At 36.7% G+C, this 16,848-nt stretch overlaps 1 protein-coding gene across 2 annotated transcripts in view; it reads right to left on the bottom strand.

Moving 5' to 3' along the window:
• Positions 1–16,848, bottom strand: part of LOC143234288 (uncharacterized) — a 218,350-nt gene that overhangs the window by 43,382 nt on the left and 158,120 nt on the right. Inside the window, exon 3 of one of the 2 annotated variants that reach the window (XR_013018578.1) lies at positions 952–1,169. Coding sequence is in view for 1 of the 2 variants with exons in the window: in XM_076471534.1 (XP_076327649.1) it covers positions 1,108–1,169 (62 nt within the window). In the remaining variant the exon portion in view is untranslated. Of the gene's footprint in view, positions 1–860; positions 1,170–16,848 lie in introns of those variants that run through there. The other variant, XM_076471534.1, reaches the window with a different exon arrangement.

The raw sequence follows: 16,848 nt of genomic DNA on the forward strand, positions 1-16,848 counted from the left end.
AAATCTAGTGTTTGATCTCAATGTGCATCTAGTCAAGTATTTCTATTGCTACACGAAAACTCGAACTATCACATTAATTTCCAGAGAAAATAACTCGGAAAATACCCCTCCTGAAAAAAAACACACACACTTGAAGTAAAAATGTATTACAGATACGGGTATGGGTATTAAAAACTTTAATTAAAATAAGTTACCAGAATAAAGTTAGTTTCGTAAACGTGACAACGATAATGTTAGTGAGCCTTGAAGCTGTGGAGTTAAATCAAATGATATGTGCACGTATTAGAATTGAATATCACTTACTTTTGTTGTGAAGTGTATGTGTTACTGAGTCCAGTCTGAAGTTTTAAAAGAAGATGCAAGCAAGGAACAGTTTACAGAATTGACGTGCTTTGCTTGACAGAAATTAGCTCACTTACTGTACTAATGTATCGTAATTTCTATGGTTGACCTTTACATATTTTCCCCCATACATCGTAACATATGGTTTAAGTTTCTTCTGATCTGGTGCTTCAGATGTTTATTGATTTCAGAACGTTCATGGATCCATAAGATGTAGCAGAATGATTGAATCTTAGAGGAAAGAGAGTGTTATAGGGGATTGATTGTGTTTAGGAAATAACTTAAGCTACACACGTAGCTCACAGAGCTCCGTGGAGCTATCTGGCACAACGATGAATTGAAGAGAAATTGGTCAACAAAAACAATTACAAAGGATAAGTTGTCTTAGTAGTTTAGACCAAAAACTAGCTCTGAATTAGTTAACGTTGAATCATTTGAGATATATCTAAACTAAATTATGCAGTACATATTATACGTTTTTTTTTGTAATTTTAAAAACCTTACAGGTCATCAGAAATTCACAAGTAGAAATCAATGAAAGCAGGAGACACGTACTGAGGGAACTATAATTATTGTTATATAAAAAGATAGAAAACAAGACAATCTTACCATAAGGTGGAGAAAGTTAACGGGCTCTATCTTTTCTTCGTGTACCATGCAGCAAGACAGAGGAAACAGAAGTCTGCACAACCTCGCTTCTACCACAAGACTGCTGCTGTTAGATACAGTCGAGGTGCTGCCTCTCTTGGGTATTCCCTACTCTCGTCACCAGGCGTCGTTATAAGCGTCGAACAGACGGGTGGCTACTGGGTCGAAGACACTGGTCGCTGGAAATGAAAGAAGGAACTACTAAATAACGCGCCAGCGAAGTCTTCGAATGGCGAGTTATTGGATAAAAGAAATATAACATTGATGATGACACACGGTGGATACGTTTTTATGGGAGATGAAAGATACGTCACTTGGAAAGTACCAATTTAAAATGCTTAGTGTTGATTTGTAGGAAGGGAAACTAAACTAGAAGATAACTCAAGTGTAATTAACTAGTCAGTTTTATTAAGGTATTTCTTACAGCCACTATTACTGGCATCAACAAACTCATACGAAAATATTATTAATTTACTACCACGTTCACTTTAGACTTGACTATGTATATACACACGTGTGTGTGCCTTTTTTGTTGTTAACATAATAGTGTGTAAGTGAGAGTTACCAAACTCAAATTTATAAAAGTAGAGTCCAAGGAGTTACTTGTATATATTCACATAGATAAGAAAACATCCACAAAACAAACGTTAATAATGTCTTTCTTGGACGCCAAAAGAAGACATTAGGTATTAAGCTAAAAACGTGACATTTTATTGGATATCAAGCCAACAACGTGACATTATTTTAGATATCAAGCTAAAAATGCGACATTACATTGGATATCAAGCCAGAAATGTGACATTACATTGGATATCAAGCTAACAACGTGACATTATATTAGATATCAAACTAAAAATGTGACATTACATTGGATATCAAGTCAACAACGTGACATTATATTAGATATCAAGCTAAAATTGTGACATTACATTGGATATCAAGTTAAAAATATAATGTTACATTAGACGTCAAAAGAGGCGTGGCATCACAATGGATGTAAAAATGATAACATGGCTTCAAACAACATGGTTCCTTGTTTGTGTTGCTACAAATTCAACAGTAACTCTCTATTTCATTGCCTGAAATAATCACATATGTCTTCATACTTATATAGATATACATAGAACTTATTTCTTAAATCAAATAAATATCTTCAGTGGAAAATGTCTTCCTTGTTTGCACACATCAATTGATATGTTAGGCCTAGAAATATTCTTCACTGAATAACGATTGATAGGAGTGACTTTATGACAGGTCCAGCTTAACCAGGTCGTTAAGGTGTTCAACTCGTAATCTGAGGGTCGAGGGTTCGAATTCCTGTCGCCCGAAAAAATTATTACCCTTTCAGCCGTGGAAGCATTATAGTGTGACGGTCAATCCCACTAAGAGTTGGTAAAATATGAACCCTAAAGTTGTCGGTGGGTGGTGGTGACTATCTTCCTTCCCTCTAGTCTTACAGTGCTAAATTAAGGACAACTAGCGCAGATAGTCCTCGTGTAGCTTTGCGCGAAATTCAAAAAGTAATTTTATGAATTATATTTTGGCTAATACTGTCTGTTTTGTTTTTGAATTTCGCACAAAGCTACTCGAGGGCTATCTGTGCTACCCGTCCCTAATTTAGCAGTGTAAGGCTAGAGGGAAGGCAGCTAGTCATCACCACCCACCGCCAACTCTTGGGCTACTCTTTTACCAACGAATAATGGGATTGAAGGTCACATTATAACGCCCCCACGGCTGAAAGGGCGAGCATGTTTGGCGCGACGGGGATGTGAACCCGCGACCCTCAGATTACGAGTCACATACCTTAACACGCTTGGCCATGCCGGGCCACTGGCTAATACTGACTAGGATATTAGAGTTAGAGCTAAAAATATTAGTTCGGGATGAAATATTTTGGTGTTTATGAATTTATTATCATAGAGAATATAATAATTGTACGAGTGACATTGATACTATAATATTGACACTATAATATTGCTAGCAGTTTTTCTGATAGTAAACTTTATCATTTCACGATTGTATCTGTGCGACAAGCATTTGAAATGTAATTTTGTTTCGTAGATTCTGATCGTTTTATTTATAATACACGTTTAAATAGACTGTGGTAAAAATGGTAAGAATGATAAAAATCACAAAGAGCAAATCACCCGTGAAAGAATAGTTATTGGTGGGCTCCTCGTTTCTCTCACTCTACGTTGTTTTCTCGTCTTTTTACTAGCACTCTGTCATCAGCCATCCGACTTTCCAGGCTGAAGCTGGAAACATGTATTATATTCCTGAAAACTAGATCAAACAAAACTTGTCTGATCCAACCATCTCCCTTCACGTTCTTTTGGTCGTAAGATCGATCCTTTACGACAATGTTGCATGGGGTTGTTCGTTTTTCTGCCATTAGGATGGCTAGCCCCATCAGTATGCTGACGCCCATAGTCGTTGGCTACGCAACTGTTATCACGAGACCTCCTACATGAAGGGTGGGTTTTAGGCAATTGGGATAGGCGTGTAAGGTTTTATTAAATTACTCTTTCTGGGCGGTACTACAACTTAGTTGTTGAGTAAGAGATGTCTTTTTATTATCAATGAAGGTGTAAATTATCTGCAAGGGGTTTTAAAAACTTCATCTAGTCTTCGATGTTTTAATGGTATGGATATGAATGCTAAGAACCATGTATACGTACACGTAAATATCCTTTTAAAATCAGGCCAATACATGTAATTACTACTTATTATTTTATAAAACAGTTTTAAGCAACAGTACTTCATCTGGCTATTGCATTTTATGGATTTTATTTAGCTTATTATATAATAATTAAGTAAATTGTTAAATCCGTGATGGTTTTAAGGAAACGAGGCTTCGTGTTACAGAGACATCTACTTAACGAAATCAATATAATATTTCTACTTTCCATGACTTTAAAATATGCAATTACAAAACAATGGTAAACCGAAATGCCTATATAAAAACAACAACAACAACATTATTTGTTCGTCTTTGTGTCATTCAATATTATTCAAACAACTTTATAATTTATTCTTCAAAATGAAACCCCAGAAATAACAACTGCGAATCATTCAGTAATATGAATCCACAGTGTCTTTCAGCGATGGAAAATTTGACATTGAGAAAGGTAATAATACGGTATAGGTTTTTAATGGGCTATTTAGTTTATTCAAATTTCAGAGTTATTGCCTTGTCGGATGGTGGTCAACGTGCACAATGTTTTTATGATTAAGATATATGACAGAAAAGAAAGCCAAACAATTTTGAAAAAGTGTTTTGTTTTTCATTTGCCAATCCTATATTAATTTAAACTGCAGTTTTGTATGGTATGTTTGTTTTGAATTTCGCGTAAAGCTACACGAGGGCTGTCTGCGTTGTATGGTATGTTCAGACCTACAGTTCTGGAGCAAGAAGAACCAAACTTTCAGCGTTGCTTGGGGAGAGGTGTCTGTATGGCGTGGTCCTCAGTGCCAAAGTAAAACAGAGAGCCCACGGACCAGGCATGATGGAAGAGAAGTCTAAAAGTAGGTTTTACAGGGTCTCTGAAACCAATCGGGTATCCTATTTTGTGTTCGTGGTCCTCTTTGAAATGAAGGGGTGCTAAGTTTGTACTCGTATCCCATTTTACACACACGTTAGCGAAACCAAACTTAGCAGACGTACTGAGGTGCCACAGGCGGGGGTGTGTTAGCTTATTTTTTCGAATACAGACCCAGAATAGATGCTTAGGTAAGTAACTGGGGAGCTTGATCGATAAAATGGGGCTTCCATGAATCGAACCCTGCAATGAGACACGGGTATTTTATGCTAGTTTAAATAAACGCTGTGGTTGAAGATTCTATAATAATTGGGATGAATGGATGTACACTGTGGTCTTTCATAGAACGCAAATCAGATTTCTAGTGTGTAAGATGTGTTGTTTTACTTATTTGATTTCCGTATAAACTCAAATTTACACCTTTACGTGTAACGGGAAGAATGATTTTGACTTCATCGAGGTTAAAAACGAGGTTAAATTGAAAACAAATAAGTTAGAAGAACTGCATCACTTTTAGTTTATCGTTAAGCCAATAAATGTAAATTATGTCTGCGCAGGCGTCAGTTCAATCACTTACTATAACAGTTTAATTGTCAACAAGCAAACATTTTTGTAAAGTTTCATTTATTTATCAATGGCTGTCTACACTTCAACCAGTTACTATGATGGCTTGGTTGGCGATAAATAAGAGTTTTTTTGTTTTTTTTAACCAACTACTATAACGGTTTGGTTGTCAATGAGTAAGAGTTTTCATAGAAGTGACATTTTTTTATTAGTGGCTGACTTCAGTTCAACCATTTACTACGAAGGTTTTGTGTTTGTTTTCTTACAGCAAAGCAACATCGGGCTATCGGCTGAGTTCAGTGAGGGGAATCGAATCCTTGATTTTAGTGTTGTAAATCCATAGACTCACCGCTGTACCAGCGGGATAGTTTTATTCACAGTAAATAAGAGTGTTTTTTTTAAAGTTTCATTTTCTATCAATGGCTGACGAACCCTACACTTTTTGTTTATTTAATTCTTAGCAGAGAAATCCTAGCTCACTCAACTGTTTGATCACCACAGTGATATAACAAATCAACGTTGAGAGTCCCTAATGTGACGTCATTTTAGTTTCCACTGACTGACTGACAAATAACACACTACTGTACAGTGGTGAGAGCGATTAAAACAGGTGATTCCTGTTGCACAATTACTGTTTTTGTATACTTGAACTTAAGTAAAATAGAATTGCGTTATAAGTGTAGGATAGGATGTGGTTTAAATAACGTATATATTTTTCAAATATATTAGTAATGTTTCGAGAAATACAAAAATGACAGATTTTATGATAAAATGAAATATATTTCATTGTCGTGAGTTCCACAAGCAGTGAGTGGCTAGAGTAGCATCTTACTTTCAGTACACAAACATATGTGATATCTCATGATTACATCCATCGACAGAAGTTTTATTTCACTCTGGTTACTCAGAGTAATATTGTTTATCACACAAAATCATTGCGTATCAACAGACTGTTTGAAAGTATAACCTCAGTTGATCCCACTCACACTGTGAAGAGTTCTTGGTTTCTATAGACTGTTTGTTTGCATTTTTAATTTCGCGCAAAGCTACACGAGGGCTATCTGCGCTAGCCGTCCCTAATTTAGCAGCGTAAGACTGGAGAGAAGACAGCTTGTCGTCACCACCCACCGCCAACTCTTGGGCTACTCTTTTACCAACGAATAGTGGGATTGACCGTCATGTTATGACGCCCACCCGACTTAAAGGGAAAGTATGTTTAGTTTAAAGGGGTATTCGGACCCGCAACCCTTCAGATTACAAATCGAGCGCCCTAACCACCTGGCCATTTCTAAAAATAAAAACCCACCCAAAAGAATCTGAAAACTTTCTTCAATTTATCCCATAATTTCTAAGCTTTAGTTAATACCTCCAGATGTCGCTCATATGGTTTATACACAATGAAAAAGTGGCAACTTTCCTGAGAAGCCACAATAGACACAAGTAGTACTTGCACGTGAAAGCTACAAATGGACCGATTTATATTATGTAAGAAAAATAAAAATAACCACATCAATAATTCAAGAGTATACAAAGTTTGTTTGTTTGTTTGTTTTTCATATAGCAAAGCCACAAAGAGCTATCTGCTGAGCCCCCCGAGGGGAATCGAACCCCTGATTTTAGCGTTGTAAATCCGGAGACATACCGCTGTACTAGCGGGGGGCAAGTATACAAAGGTTTGTTATTACAATTACTAGTATGAATAATTAAATTACGTTACTTGTATAGCAGAAAAAACAAAGTTTATACAAGTGTCAATGCAACTGACACTAGAGTCACGTATATCACAAGTATCACAGTAAATTACTTTGTTAACTGACGTAAAGACACGTATACCACAAGTATCACAGCAATTTACTTGGTTGACTGACGTAAAGTTGCATATACCACAAGTATCACAGTAATTTATCTGGTTTACTGATATAAAGCCAAATATATCACAAGTATCACAGTAATTTACTTGGTTGACTGATGTAGAGTCACGTATACCACAAGTATCACAGCAATTTACTTAGTTGACTGACGTAAAGCTACGTATACCACAAATATCACAGTAATTTACTTGGATTACTGACATAAAGTCAAGTATATTACAAGTATCACAGTAATTTACTTGGTTGACTGATGTAGAGTCACGTATACCACAAATATCACAGTAATTTACTTGGTTGACTGACGTAAAGCTACGTATACCACAAATATCACAGTAATTTACTTGGTTGACTGATGTAGAATCACGTATACCACAAGTATCACAGTAATTTACTTGGTTGACTGATGTAGAGTCACGTATACCACAAGTATCACAGTAATTTACTTGGTTGGCTGATGTAGAGTCACGTATACCACACGTATCACAGTAATTTACTTGGTTGAGATTTAGTAAATACTTCGATCTTTGAGAGAATCAAATAACTAAATCCGAAAAGGATTATCTGAGATTGATTAACAAACATTCATACGATAAATATTTAGAATTAATCTGTTAAGATGCAAATGTATTATCTATGTGTGTTAAACTGTAGGCGTTCTAATCTGTTTTTCTCTACATGACAACGGAGAAAATCTGACATTTCTGAATTAGTTTAAATGCCACTTTGTGGTGGAATTATAATGGAAAGTCAATAAATGGCACCGTGGGCAGGGTGTTGCAGACGATGTGGTTTTACGCGTGTTTAATCTAAATTCCATAATGATTTGGTGCATTGACAAGAATCGAATGTTAGCATTTTAACAGAAACACACTTTTATACCTTTAACAATGGTACTGTCAACATTACAATACTATGTTTTGGGTGTTTTTCGATCTAGTTTAACCTTCGCAATAATTTTGTTATTGTCACTTACCCATATACATACCTAAGCCTAAATGTCAAAAGTTGAACTTTTCGTTTGAATAGTGAAACTAATTAGTTGAATACAACGACTATTTATGTAACCTCGACAAAAAGTTTGCCAGACTTGGGGACGTCGAACGCTGTTGGAGCTTAAGTGCTTTCCCAGATTCGCGTCTTAAACAGAATGTAAATATCGCTTATGGCACTAGACTGCTTTACTCTGCTTTTTTTTATTGTTTCGCGTTTTTTTTCTTCTTTGTTTAAGTTTGTGTTGCTCCAGCATTTACAGTAATGACGTATATTCCTACTGGGTGGACTTTCCTGCCTGGTTCGGACAGCCGCTCGTTCACACAGTGGACAATTTGTAGTTTTCACGCTATATGTGTGTAGCTGTCCCCAAACTTGAATAAGGGTTTCCATTAAATTGTACATGACTCGTCATAAAGTCCAAAGGAAAAGAAAACTCTAACTGAAATACAGTGCAATGCATAAAGTGGAACGTCCGTCCAATGACGACATCTAGCTTAAATGATTACTAGACACGATCGGGTGAAACAAGTAGGAAGTCCTACGTGGAGGGAAATTTCCACTCCTGTAATAAAAGCTCAAATAAACGGTAAACGTGCACGTCATTTCACGAGCCACTGTCATAACCATGCAATTACCATTTTACAATGCACTCTGCAAAGCGATAGAACACTTATGATGGCGGTGCTGCAGCCTTTAATGGCTGACAGTCCATTTTCAGAGCCATAATATTCAACATCGGGGATGGTGATATATATATATAGACACACACACACACTTTCTTGTAGTAAACCCTAAGCAAAATAACTACATTTCAAGCTGTATTGCAACTGATAGAAATGCTCAGAATATGAAGTGTAAACGGTAAAGAAAAATATGACGATCGTTTATTCACAGTTAAAGGCTTACTTGTAATGCGTAGATCAATAGTTACTTTATATTAAAGCTCAGAACATTTCTTGGTGTGAACAATACTAAAAACAACCAGTCGTTTTTTTTTTTTTTTGTTTTCACAAGACGTATTTACAAACCTTAATGCTTTGATAGAGTTTTCGTTTAATTTATTATCGCAAAGTAATGGCTAACAATGCATTTTTTTTTTAATTTCGCGCAAAGCTACAATAAGGCTATCTGCGTTAGCCGTCCCTAATTTAGCAGAGTGAGACTAGAGGGAAGCCAGCTAGTCATTACCACCCACCGTCAACTCTTGAGCTACTCCTTTATCAACGAATTGTGGGATTGACTGCAACTTATAACGCCCCCACAGCTGAAAGGGCGAGTATGGTTGGTATGACGGGGATTCGAACCCGCAACCCTCAGATTACGAGTCGAGTGCCTTAACCACCTGGCCATACTGGGCCCACAATGCATTTTAACATGTCCGTTTGACATAGTAAGTATCAATAAAAATATTGATTTACTATTGTGGTCAATATAGTTAGGGTTATCAGTGTGCAAGTTGTTCGAAACTAATTCATGAAATAATGAATCAATCGTATATATCAGGATTTTAATCTTCGCGATTACGTCATTAAAATTTTACTTTCGACAGGACTTGCGAAATTTAAAATCATATAGAAATTATGTTGTTTAGGTTTAACTACAAGCAAAAACACGAAAGTGATACTGTAGCTAACATTAAGCGTATGTCATTTTATAAAATGTGATTTTTAATACAGCACAACACGCTTGGTGTTTTTAATATTTGAAACGTGAACAAAAATATTTCATTAAATACTTTCCAAAATCGATGTATCAGTGGAAGTCCCATTAATGTTCAGTTTCTGTTTTGCCCATGTTCAGTCACCACACAACTCTTGGGCTATCTTTTCGAGGGCGAGCATGTTTAGCGCGACGGGGGCGCGAACCCGCGACCCTCGGATTACGAGTCGCACGCCTTACGCGCTAGGCCATGCCGGGCCACCCCATTAATGTTCAGTTTCTGTTTTGCCCATTTCAGTAACACAATCTCGAAAGGCTCAACGGCAATTTTGATGGCTAATACTGCTAAAATTGGGTGTTCGACTCAAGCGATTGGGGAAACAAAGATAACTTTTCGTTTAATAACAAAAAACAAAATCATGAAAAGGCTACTGATGAGGTTGGATACGAAGTAGCAGCACAAAACACATCTCTAGTGGCGTGTTTTGTGTAATGTTAAAAATGTTTTTTTTTCTTAAATGTTATTATTATAAGTACGATTTCTTTGATCAAGTTTCATCACTTGTAACACTTTACTTATAGAAGAATAAATGAATGTTCTGAGAGATAAAACGCATACCTTTAACCGATATTCCTGATGAAATCATGTGATAAGTAAATAAGGTTTCGCCTCCCAGTGGCACAGAGGACTCACACCGCTAGAAACCGGGTTTCGATATCCGTGGTGGGCAGAGCACAGATAGCCCATTGTGTAGCTTTGTACTTAATTATAAATAAACAACCAAACAAAATAAGGTTTCAAGGTGTTATTGCAGTGCCACCTCACGATATTTTTTAAATAAATGTGTTATACATCTGTACCAACTAGTAAAGGTGTAAGTCATATGGTTATCCATATACTTACACGTTTACCTCCCAAACTGGTCTATTCTTTTAAAACTAAGACAAAAATTGAATGATGTGCTTTTATAGTTAGATTGACGAAACATATTGAAATGACCTTTTGTTAAAAATAGCTATTCTACTTGCAAATGCAAATACACTGCTGGCCGAAATGTTAAGGCCAATGAACATAAATAAAAAAATATGCATTTTGCGTTGTTAGACTCAACCACTTATTTAAGTAGAGCTTTGAAAGATTAAAATAAGAAAAGGGGAAAAAAAACTCTTTTAGCATTTAATAGGGAAAATGTGAACACTATGAAATTAGCCTAAATACTAGCTTGTCAAAAGTTCAATACCGTACCAAAAAGAAGTCCTAAACAGGGTAAGAAATGCCCAACAAAAGTGAGTTGCACGGCCGTCATTGCGACCAACTGCAAACATGCGCTTTGGCATGGTCGATATAAGAGTTTGCAGAAGGCTGACTGGAATGTTATTCCAAGTGGTGAAGATGGCTTCAAAAAAATCATGCATTGTTTGGAATTGTCGTCCATTTCTATAGACTTCCCTTGCCATCCACCTCCAAACAATTTTAATGAGGTTCAGTTCAGGCGAACACGCTGGATGGTCCAAAAAATCGCGTTATTCGCCACGAAAAAGTCGAAAACAAACCAAACCAATGAGACTGCAAAGTGTGTAGTACCACTTTACCTATAAAGGAACCAAGAACGTTAGTGGTTTAACGGTAGTGCTCTTTAAATGGCATTTACATAAAAAATCTTCGACCTTACCCATCACAGTTATGATCGGAACTTTCTTTGTTGTTGTTTTCGTGTGATGCCATTACAATAGAGTCTCTTTGTGTTGTCCGTTGAGGCGAAAAGTCTGTAGGTGCTGGAGCTACCACAAAATTTGATATAAAAATATTTCAGGTAAAATAAAGGCCCCTAGTATTGTGTTTTGTTAAGGTTGGAGTGTGCCAGACCCTTACATTACTGTAGGCATACCAAATAATCATTTGTGTTGACGGAGAGAGCTTTTGAATACATTAAATGGATCTTTGAAGCATTCAAAAGCGGAAATATTTGGGCTTGGTCAAAGTTTTATTTGGTATGATAAGAACACTACCAAAGTCTGAATATAGATGTACTACTAAATAAAAATAAAACCTGTTTTATATATATTTTTAAAGTCGTCTTTGAGTACAACGTAAGTATCTTGGGAGGAAATTGTTAAGCGAAATCTTGAGGCATTGTGGGTATAGATCAACAATTTTTCAAGGCGACAAAGACTAAACAGATAAAAACTAAAGAATGGGAGGTAAGATCCACTGAATGTCAGTGATCCACAGTTTGCTGTCATCTGCGACTAAAATAAGTCGCATAGACCTATAACAAATATATATTGTGCAATAATAATAAAGACAATAATATGATAAGTGCCACAACACAGTTCAATAGAGCATACCTATTACAGTGGTTTGCCATTTACTTTATAGAACGAGGTTTAGATATGGACAAACTTCTGCAATTTTAGGCCATGATGACGTTAATGAACTTACCGGACAGAAGTTGCAACATGCGTGACAGAAAGAATTCTATAAGAATCCTAGACAAGTGTTTACTAAAAAAGCTAAATACTGGTTTCTCTGTGAACGTATTGCGCTGCACGTTTCGGATCGGTAGTTTCACCTCGGCTGCATAATTGATATTGAAACCCCTCGGAATAATTTTGGGCTACACAATACTTTAGGTTCTAACCTGTATCTAGTGAGGCTTTAATGTTAAATAACACACAGGTTACTTGTCCAAAGTCTGTTCAAGTTGCCTTTGTTGTTAATAGTAAGTATACATGTAGATCACAAAGAGTGATAACAACAGTTTTCTCAGGGACAACAGATATTTTTCTCTCAGTCACTTTCTTCAGACATGATAGGATGATCATATCAGGAATTCTGTGCATGGCTAAATGACAGTACTATAGATCCAACTGAGCAGTTGGAAAACTACAGACTTGTTTCGAATAGATATTACGCAATGCAGTAACACACATTAATCTGTTTATTCTGTCGTACGAGCTGATATTACGCAATGCAGTAACACACATTAATCTGTTTATTTTGTCGTACGAGCTACCATGATGATGTAAATATCTCCATCTATCATCACAGGAGCTGATAAGTATCTCAGGATTTACCACTTTTTTAGAATTCGCTAACGAAGAAAATATTCTCAATTATATATATATACATATGGTAGTGAATTCTTGAAGTAACATACAGGCCTGTATACGTTTGCAGTCGCCATCTTAGAAATTATAACATAATAAGGAATACACGTCGTAAGCAATCTACCATATCTATCGTTAGACTTGTGGAACCTTCCATCAAAGTCTGACATGTGGAGTTGTCGGCTATTCTTTGGTACCTAAACCTCCAGTAACTTATAAAGAAATAGATTATCCTTATTAGATATATATTTAGAGCATAAATTAGGAGAACTTAACAATTAAACCTTGTCTGGTACTTGGTCAACACATTTTATATTCAAAGTAAATAATCCTTACTTGTTATTAAATACTAAATATACTAAAGTATTCATATTTCTTCAGACTTCTTATTCCATCTCGTGGCTCAGCAGTAAGTCTGAGGGTTTATAGCTGTAAACATAAGGACTTGGATATCTCTGGTGTGAAGAGCGCAAACGGCACATTGCGTAGCTTTTAGTTTTTATCGACAAACCATTAAGAAAGTATTTTAATTATATGTTAATACTGTCTTACTTTTCCTGTCTACTTAATACACCAGTAATGATATGTTGTTCCAGGTAAATGCATTAGAAAAAAAAAAATCTTGAAACCGTACTGCAATTCGAACAAAGAAATCGAAGATCTATACACACAAATCCACTTTGCTATTATGGGTTATGGCATGACAATCTGGCTGCATTACACTGGGAATCTGACAACGTATCTTATGCGTAAGTGAATTAGCTGAATGATTTCCGTTGCTTAAGGTCTTCGTTTGAAAGAGTTGTAACAATAGTTTGGTACATAATTGAAGCGAACAATCTTAAGCTTGCAAGCTAAAACAATCTCCAATGTGCTGCTTTCAATTCATATACGAATCTACGGGCGAAGTGACTCTGGATTATTTACTTCTAGTGTCGTGATTTCCAAATGAAAGATAATAAACGGATTTCAAAATTTATTTGTACGATTCCTTCCCTGCTTTACATTCCTGTAAAGATTACCATAGATACTAAGATTACCATAGATACCACAGAGAAAGTAATACAACTACATTATTAGGATTGTTCTGCAATATTGAAGTTAGGCTTGTTTGTTTGTAGGTTTAAGCCCAAAGCTACACAATGGGCTATCTGTTCTCTGCCCTCCAAGGGTATCGGAACCCGGTTATTAGCGCTTTTGTCCACAGACGTATCGCTGTGCTACCGTATGAGCTAAAAACTACATCTCTAATCTGGTAAACAGACTGTGTTTGAAACTGAAGGTTCTTTGCAAACTAATGTGTGGCATGTTTAGAACCTTTGAATATTCTCACTAGGCATGTTTTTTTTCGTTTTAGTCATTGGGGAAGGAATTATAATGTGACGGTCAATACTAACTATTGTTGGTAAAGAGTAGCCCAAAAAGTTGGAAGTGGGCGGTATTGACTAGCTGCGTTCCTCTGGTCTATCTCAATTAACGATGATTAAAGCAAACAGCTCTCGTGTAGCTTTGTGCGAAATTTAACAGTAACATAAAATTTAAGCGACCTTCGTAAACATATGCTTAACTGGAAGGAAATAGTCCACCCCACTCCTATCCCTAGTAGCACAGGGGTATGTCTGCGGACTTAAAAAGCTACAAGTGGCCCGGTATGGCCAGGTGGGTTAAGGCGTTTGACTCGCAATCTGAGGGTCACAGGTTCGAATCCTCATCGCACCAAACATGCTCGCCCTTTCAGCCATGGGTGCGTCATAATGTTACGATCAATCCCACTATTCGTTGGTAAAAGAGTAGCCCAAGAGCTGGCGGTAGGTGTTGATGACTAGCTGCCTTCCTTCTAGTCTTACACTGCTAAATTAGGGACGGCTAGCGCAGATAGTCCTCGTGCAGCTTTGCGCGAAATTCAAAAAACAAATAAAGCTATAAACCGGGTTTCGATAACCCTGGTAGGCTTTGAGCTTAACTTCAAATAAACAAAAAAAAGTAAGATATAACTGTAATACTGTTTGTTAGCTCTAACAGTTCTACTAATGGGTTTGGTAAGAATAACGACCCCATCATTTGGGAGTAACATATTCTTTGCTGTTTCGTTAGGAGTTCTCTGAGATAGACTTGCTTCTATAACTTAAACTCACTCTTGCCCCCCGCTAGGACAGCGGTATGTCTCCGGTATTACAACGCTAAAATCAGGGGTTCGATTCCCCTCAGTGGGCGGAGCAGATAGCCTTTTGTGGCTTTGTTATACAAAAAAAAACACACACACACACTGACTCTCATTACTTCAAACTCATATAATTCATTTACTGGGACAATACAGTAGTCAACTACTGTCTAAGTTTTCCATGCATCTGAATATTTTTTTATCAAACTGTAGAATTATGCTCAAAGAGAGAAATATTATAATTGTCTCTCTAAATTATGTTAAGCTGATTTCTGTTTCAGAGGTTTCAACGATAAAGGATATTAAAAAAACGCAACATGTGGGAAGATTTTTTAATTTTGATTAAATTATTCAGAGACCATGGTTATGTTGGGAGTCTGTTGTTATCTTTACAGAAACGTGGTTGTGAATCGAATAAATGAGGATTTGTTAAGTATTGAGCAATTTATGTCTTAGGAAGACACATAGGTCTGAGAGTATTGTATTTCTACGAGAAGGGTAACAGCTTTACTCGTTCAAAGTCATTTTAGTTTGAGATGATTGGTTTTACACGTTAACTAAGATCTAAACTTTTCTTTCACACCCACAATATTCTTTAACCAAGTTAGGCCTACGAGCAACGTATAGTTAAATGTTCCACACACCTATAACCGTCTATCTGTGTAAAGTAAGAGTGTGTGTTTGATTCTTATAGCAAAGCTACATCGGGCTCTTTGTTGAGTCCACCGAGGGGACTGGAACCCCTGATTTTAGTGCTGTAGATCCGTAGATGTAATGTAAGAAGTAAATAAAACGCCTGACATCCCATAGTTGAAAAACTGTTCGCTTGTCTGTTATTAAGCCTATGGGCTGTCTGTAGTGCACCCATCACTGGTATCGAAACCTGATTTTTAGGGTTACAAGCCTCCAGACTTACTGCTGAGTGACTGGGAGACTGTGCAGAAACTGAAACATCATGTCAAAGATGCTCAGATTTCTTGAAATATTTTAACGTATGTTTGTTTACCGAATTTCGTGCAACGCTATTTGAGAGCTATCTGAGATAGCTGTTCCCAATCTTGAAATGATGAATTAGATCTACTAATTAGATCTACTACCGCCTGCTCTTGAACTACTATTCTGCCGACGAATAATGAGATTGCCCTCAACATTATAATATCCTCACGCCTGAAAGGACGTGCATATTCATCAGTGACAGAATTCGAACCTACAACATTCAGATTGAGTGTCGAGTGACTCAATTAACCAATAGGTCATGCTAAGCCTTTTCAACTCGTCTTTGAGCATAGCTGTAAAATTTCTACTATTTAAACACGGAAAACTAGTTTGTGGATGGATATCTATTAGGTAATGTTAGGTAATGAAAGTTGCGGAGGTAGATTACTTTGCAATAAGCCTTCAATGTTGGCAGTTTTCATTACTTTACTGAGTAATTACGTTATTCTGCTACAACGTAACACTAAAATTACACGTTTAATATCATATTTTTATTTCAATGGCGATCAGATTTCCACTATGCAAAGATGAACGTAGAGTTCCGCGCGAATATCATCTTCAAGAGGATGAAAAAAACAGAACATCGTGTACGACTGCTTTGGGCGTTTCCTGTCATAACTCTCACGCGCAGTAACAGCGGGTCGCTATTAGCGACAAGCTGAACAGGCCCTATTTTGTGACGACTTCAGCTGATTATATATTTATAATGGACTGTACTTCGTGTGCACGCCCTAGGCGATGACCGAATAAATGCACCACATATTAACACAAAATAAAAAGTTTGATTAAAAAAAGATCTGAAGAACTGTAAAATTATTACAACAAACATTGCTGGCACATTTGTTTTTTCTGGTGTGAAACCAGAAATAAGAGGTCAGGGTTTGACCCTAAATTACGGTTTAGTTGCAACTGGCACGTTGTTTTTTTCACTGTATGCCATATTACATCACGAGGTATCTACTGT

This window comes from Tachypleus tridentatus, chromosome 12 (assembly GCF_004210375.1).
Source record: "Tachypleus tridentatus isolate NWPU-2018 chromosome 12, ASM421037v1, whole genome shotgun sequence".
NCBI classification, from domain to species: Eukaryota; Metazoa; Arthropoda; class Merostomata; order Xiphosura; family Limulidae; genus Tachypleus; species Tachypleus tridentatus.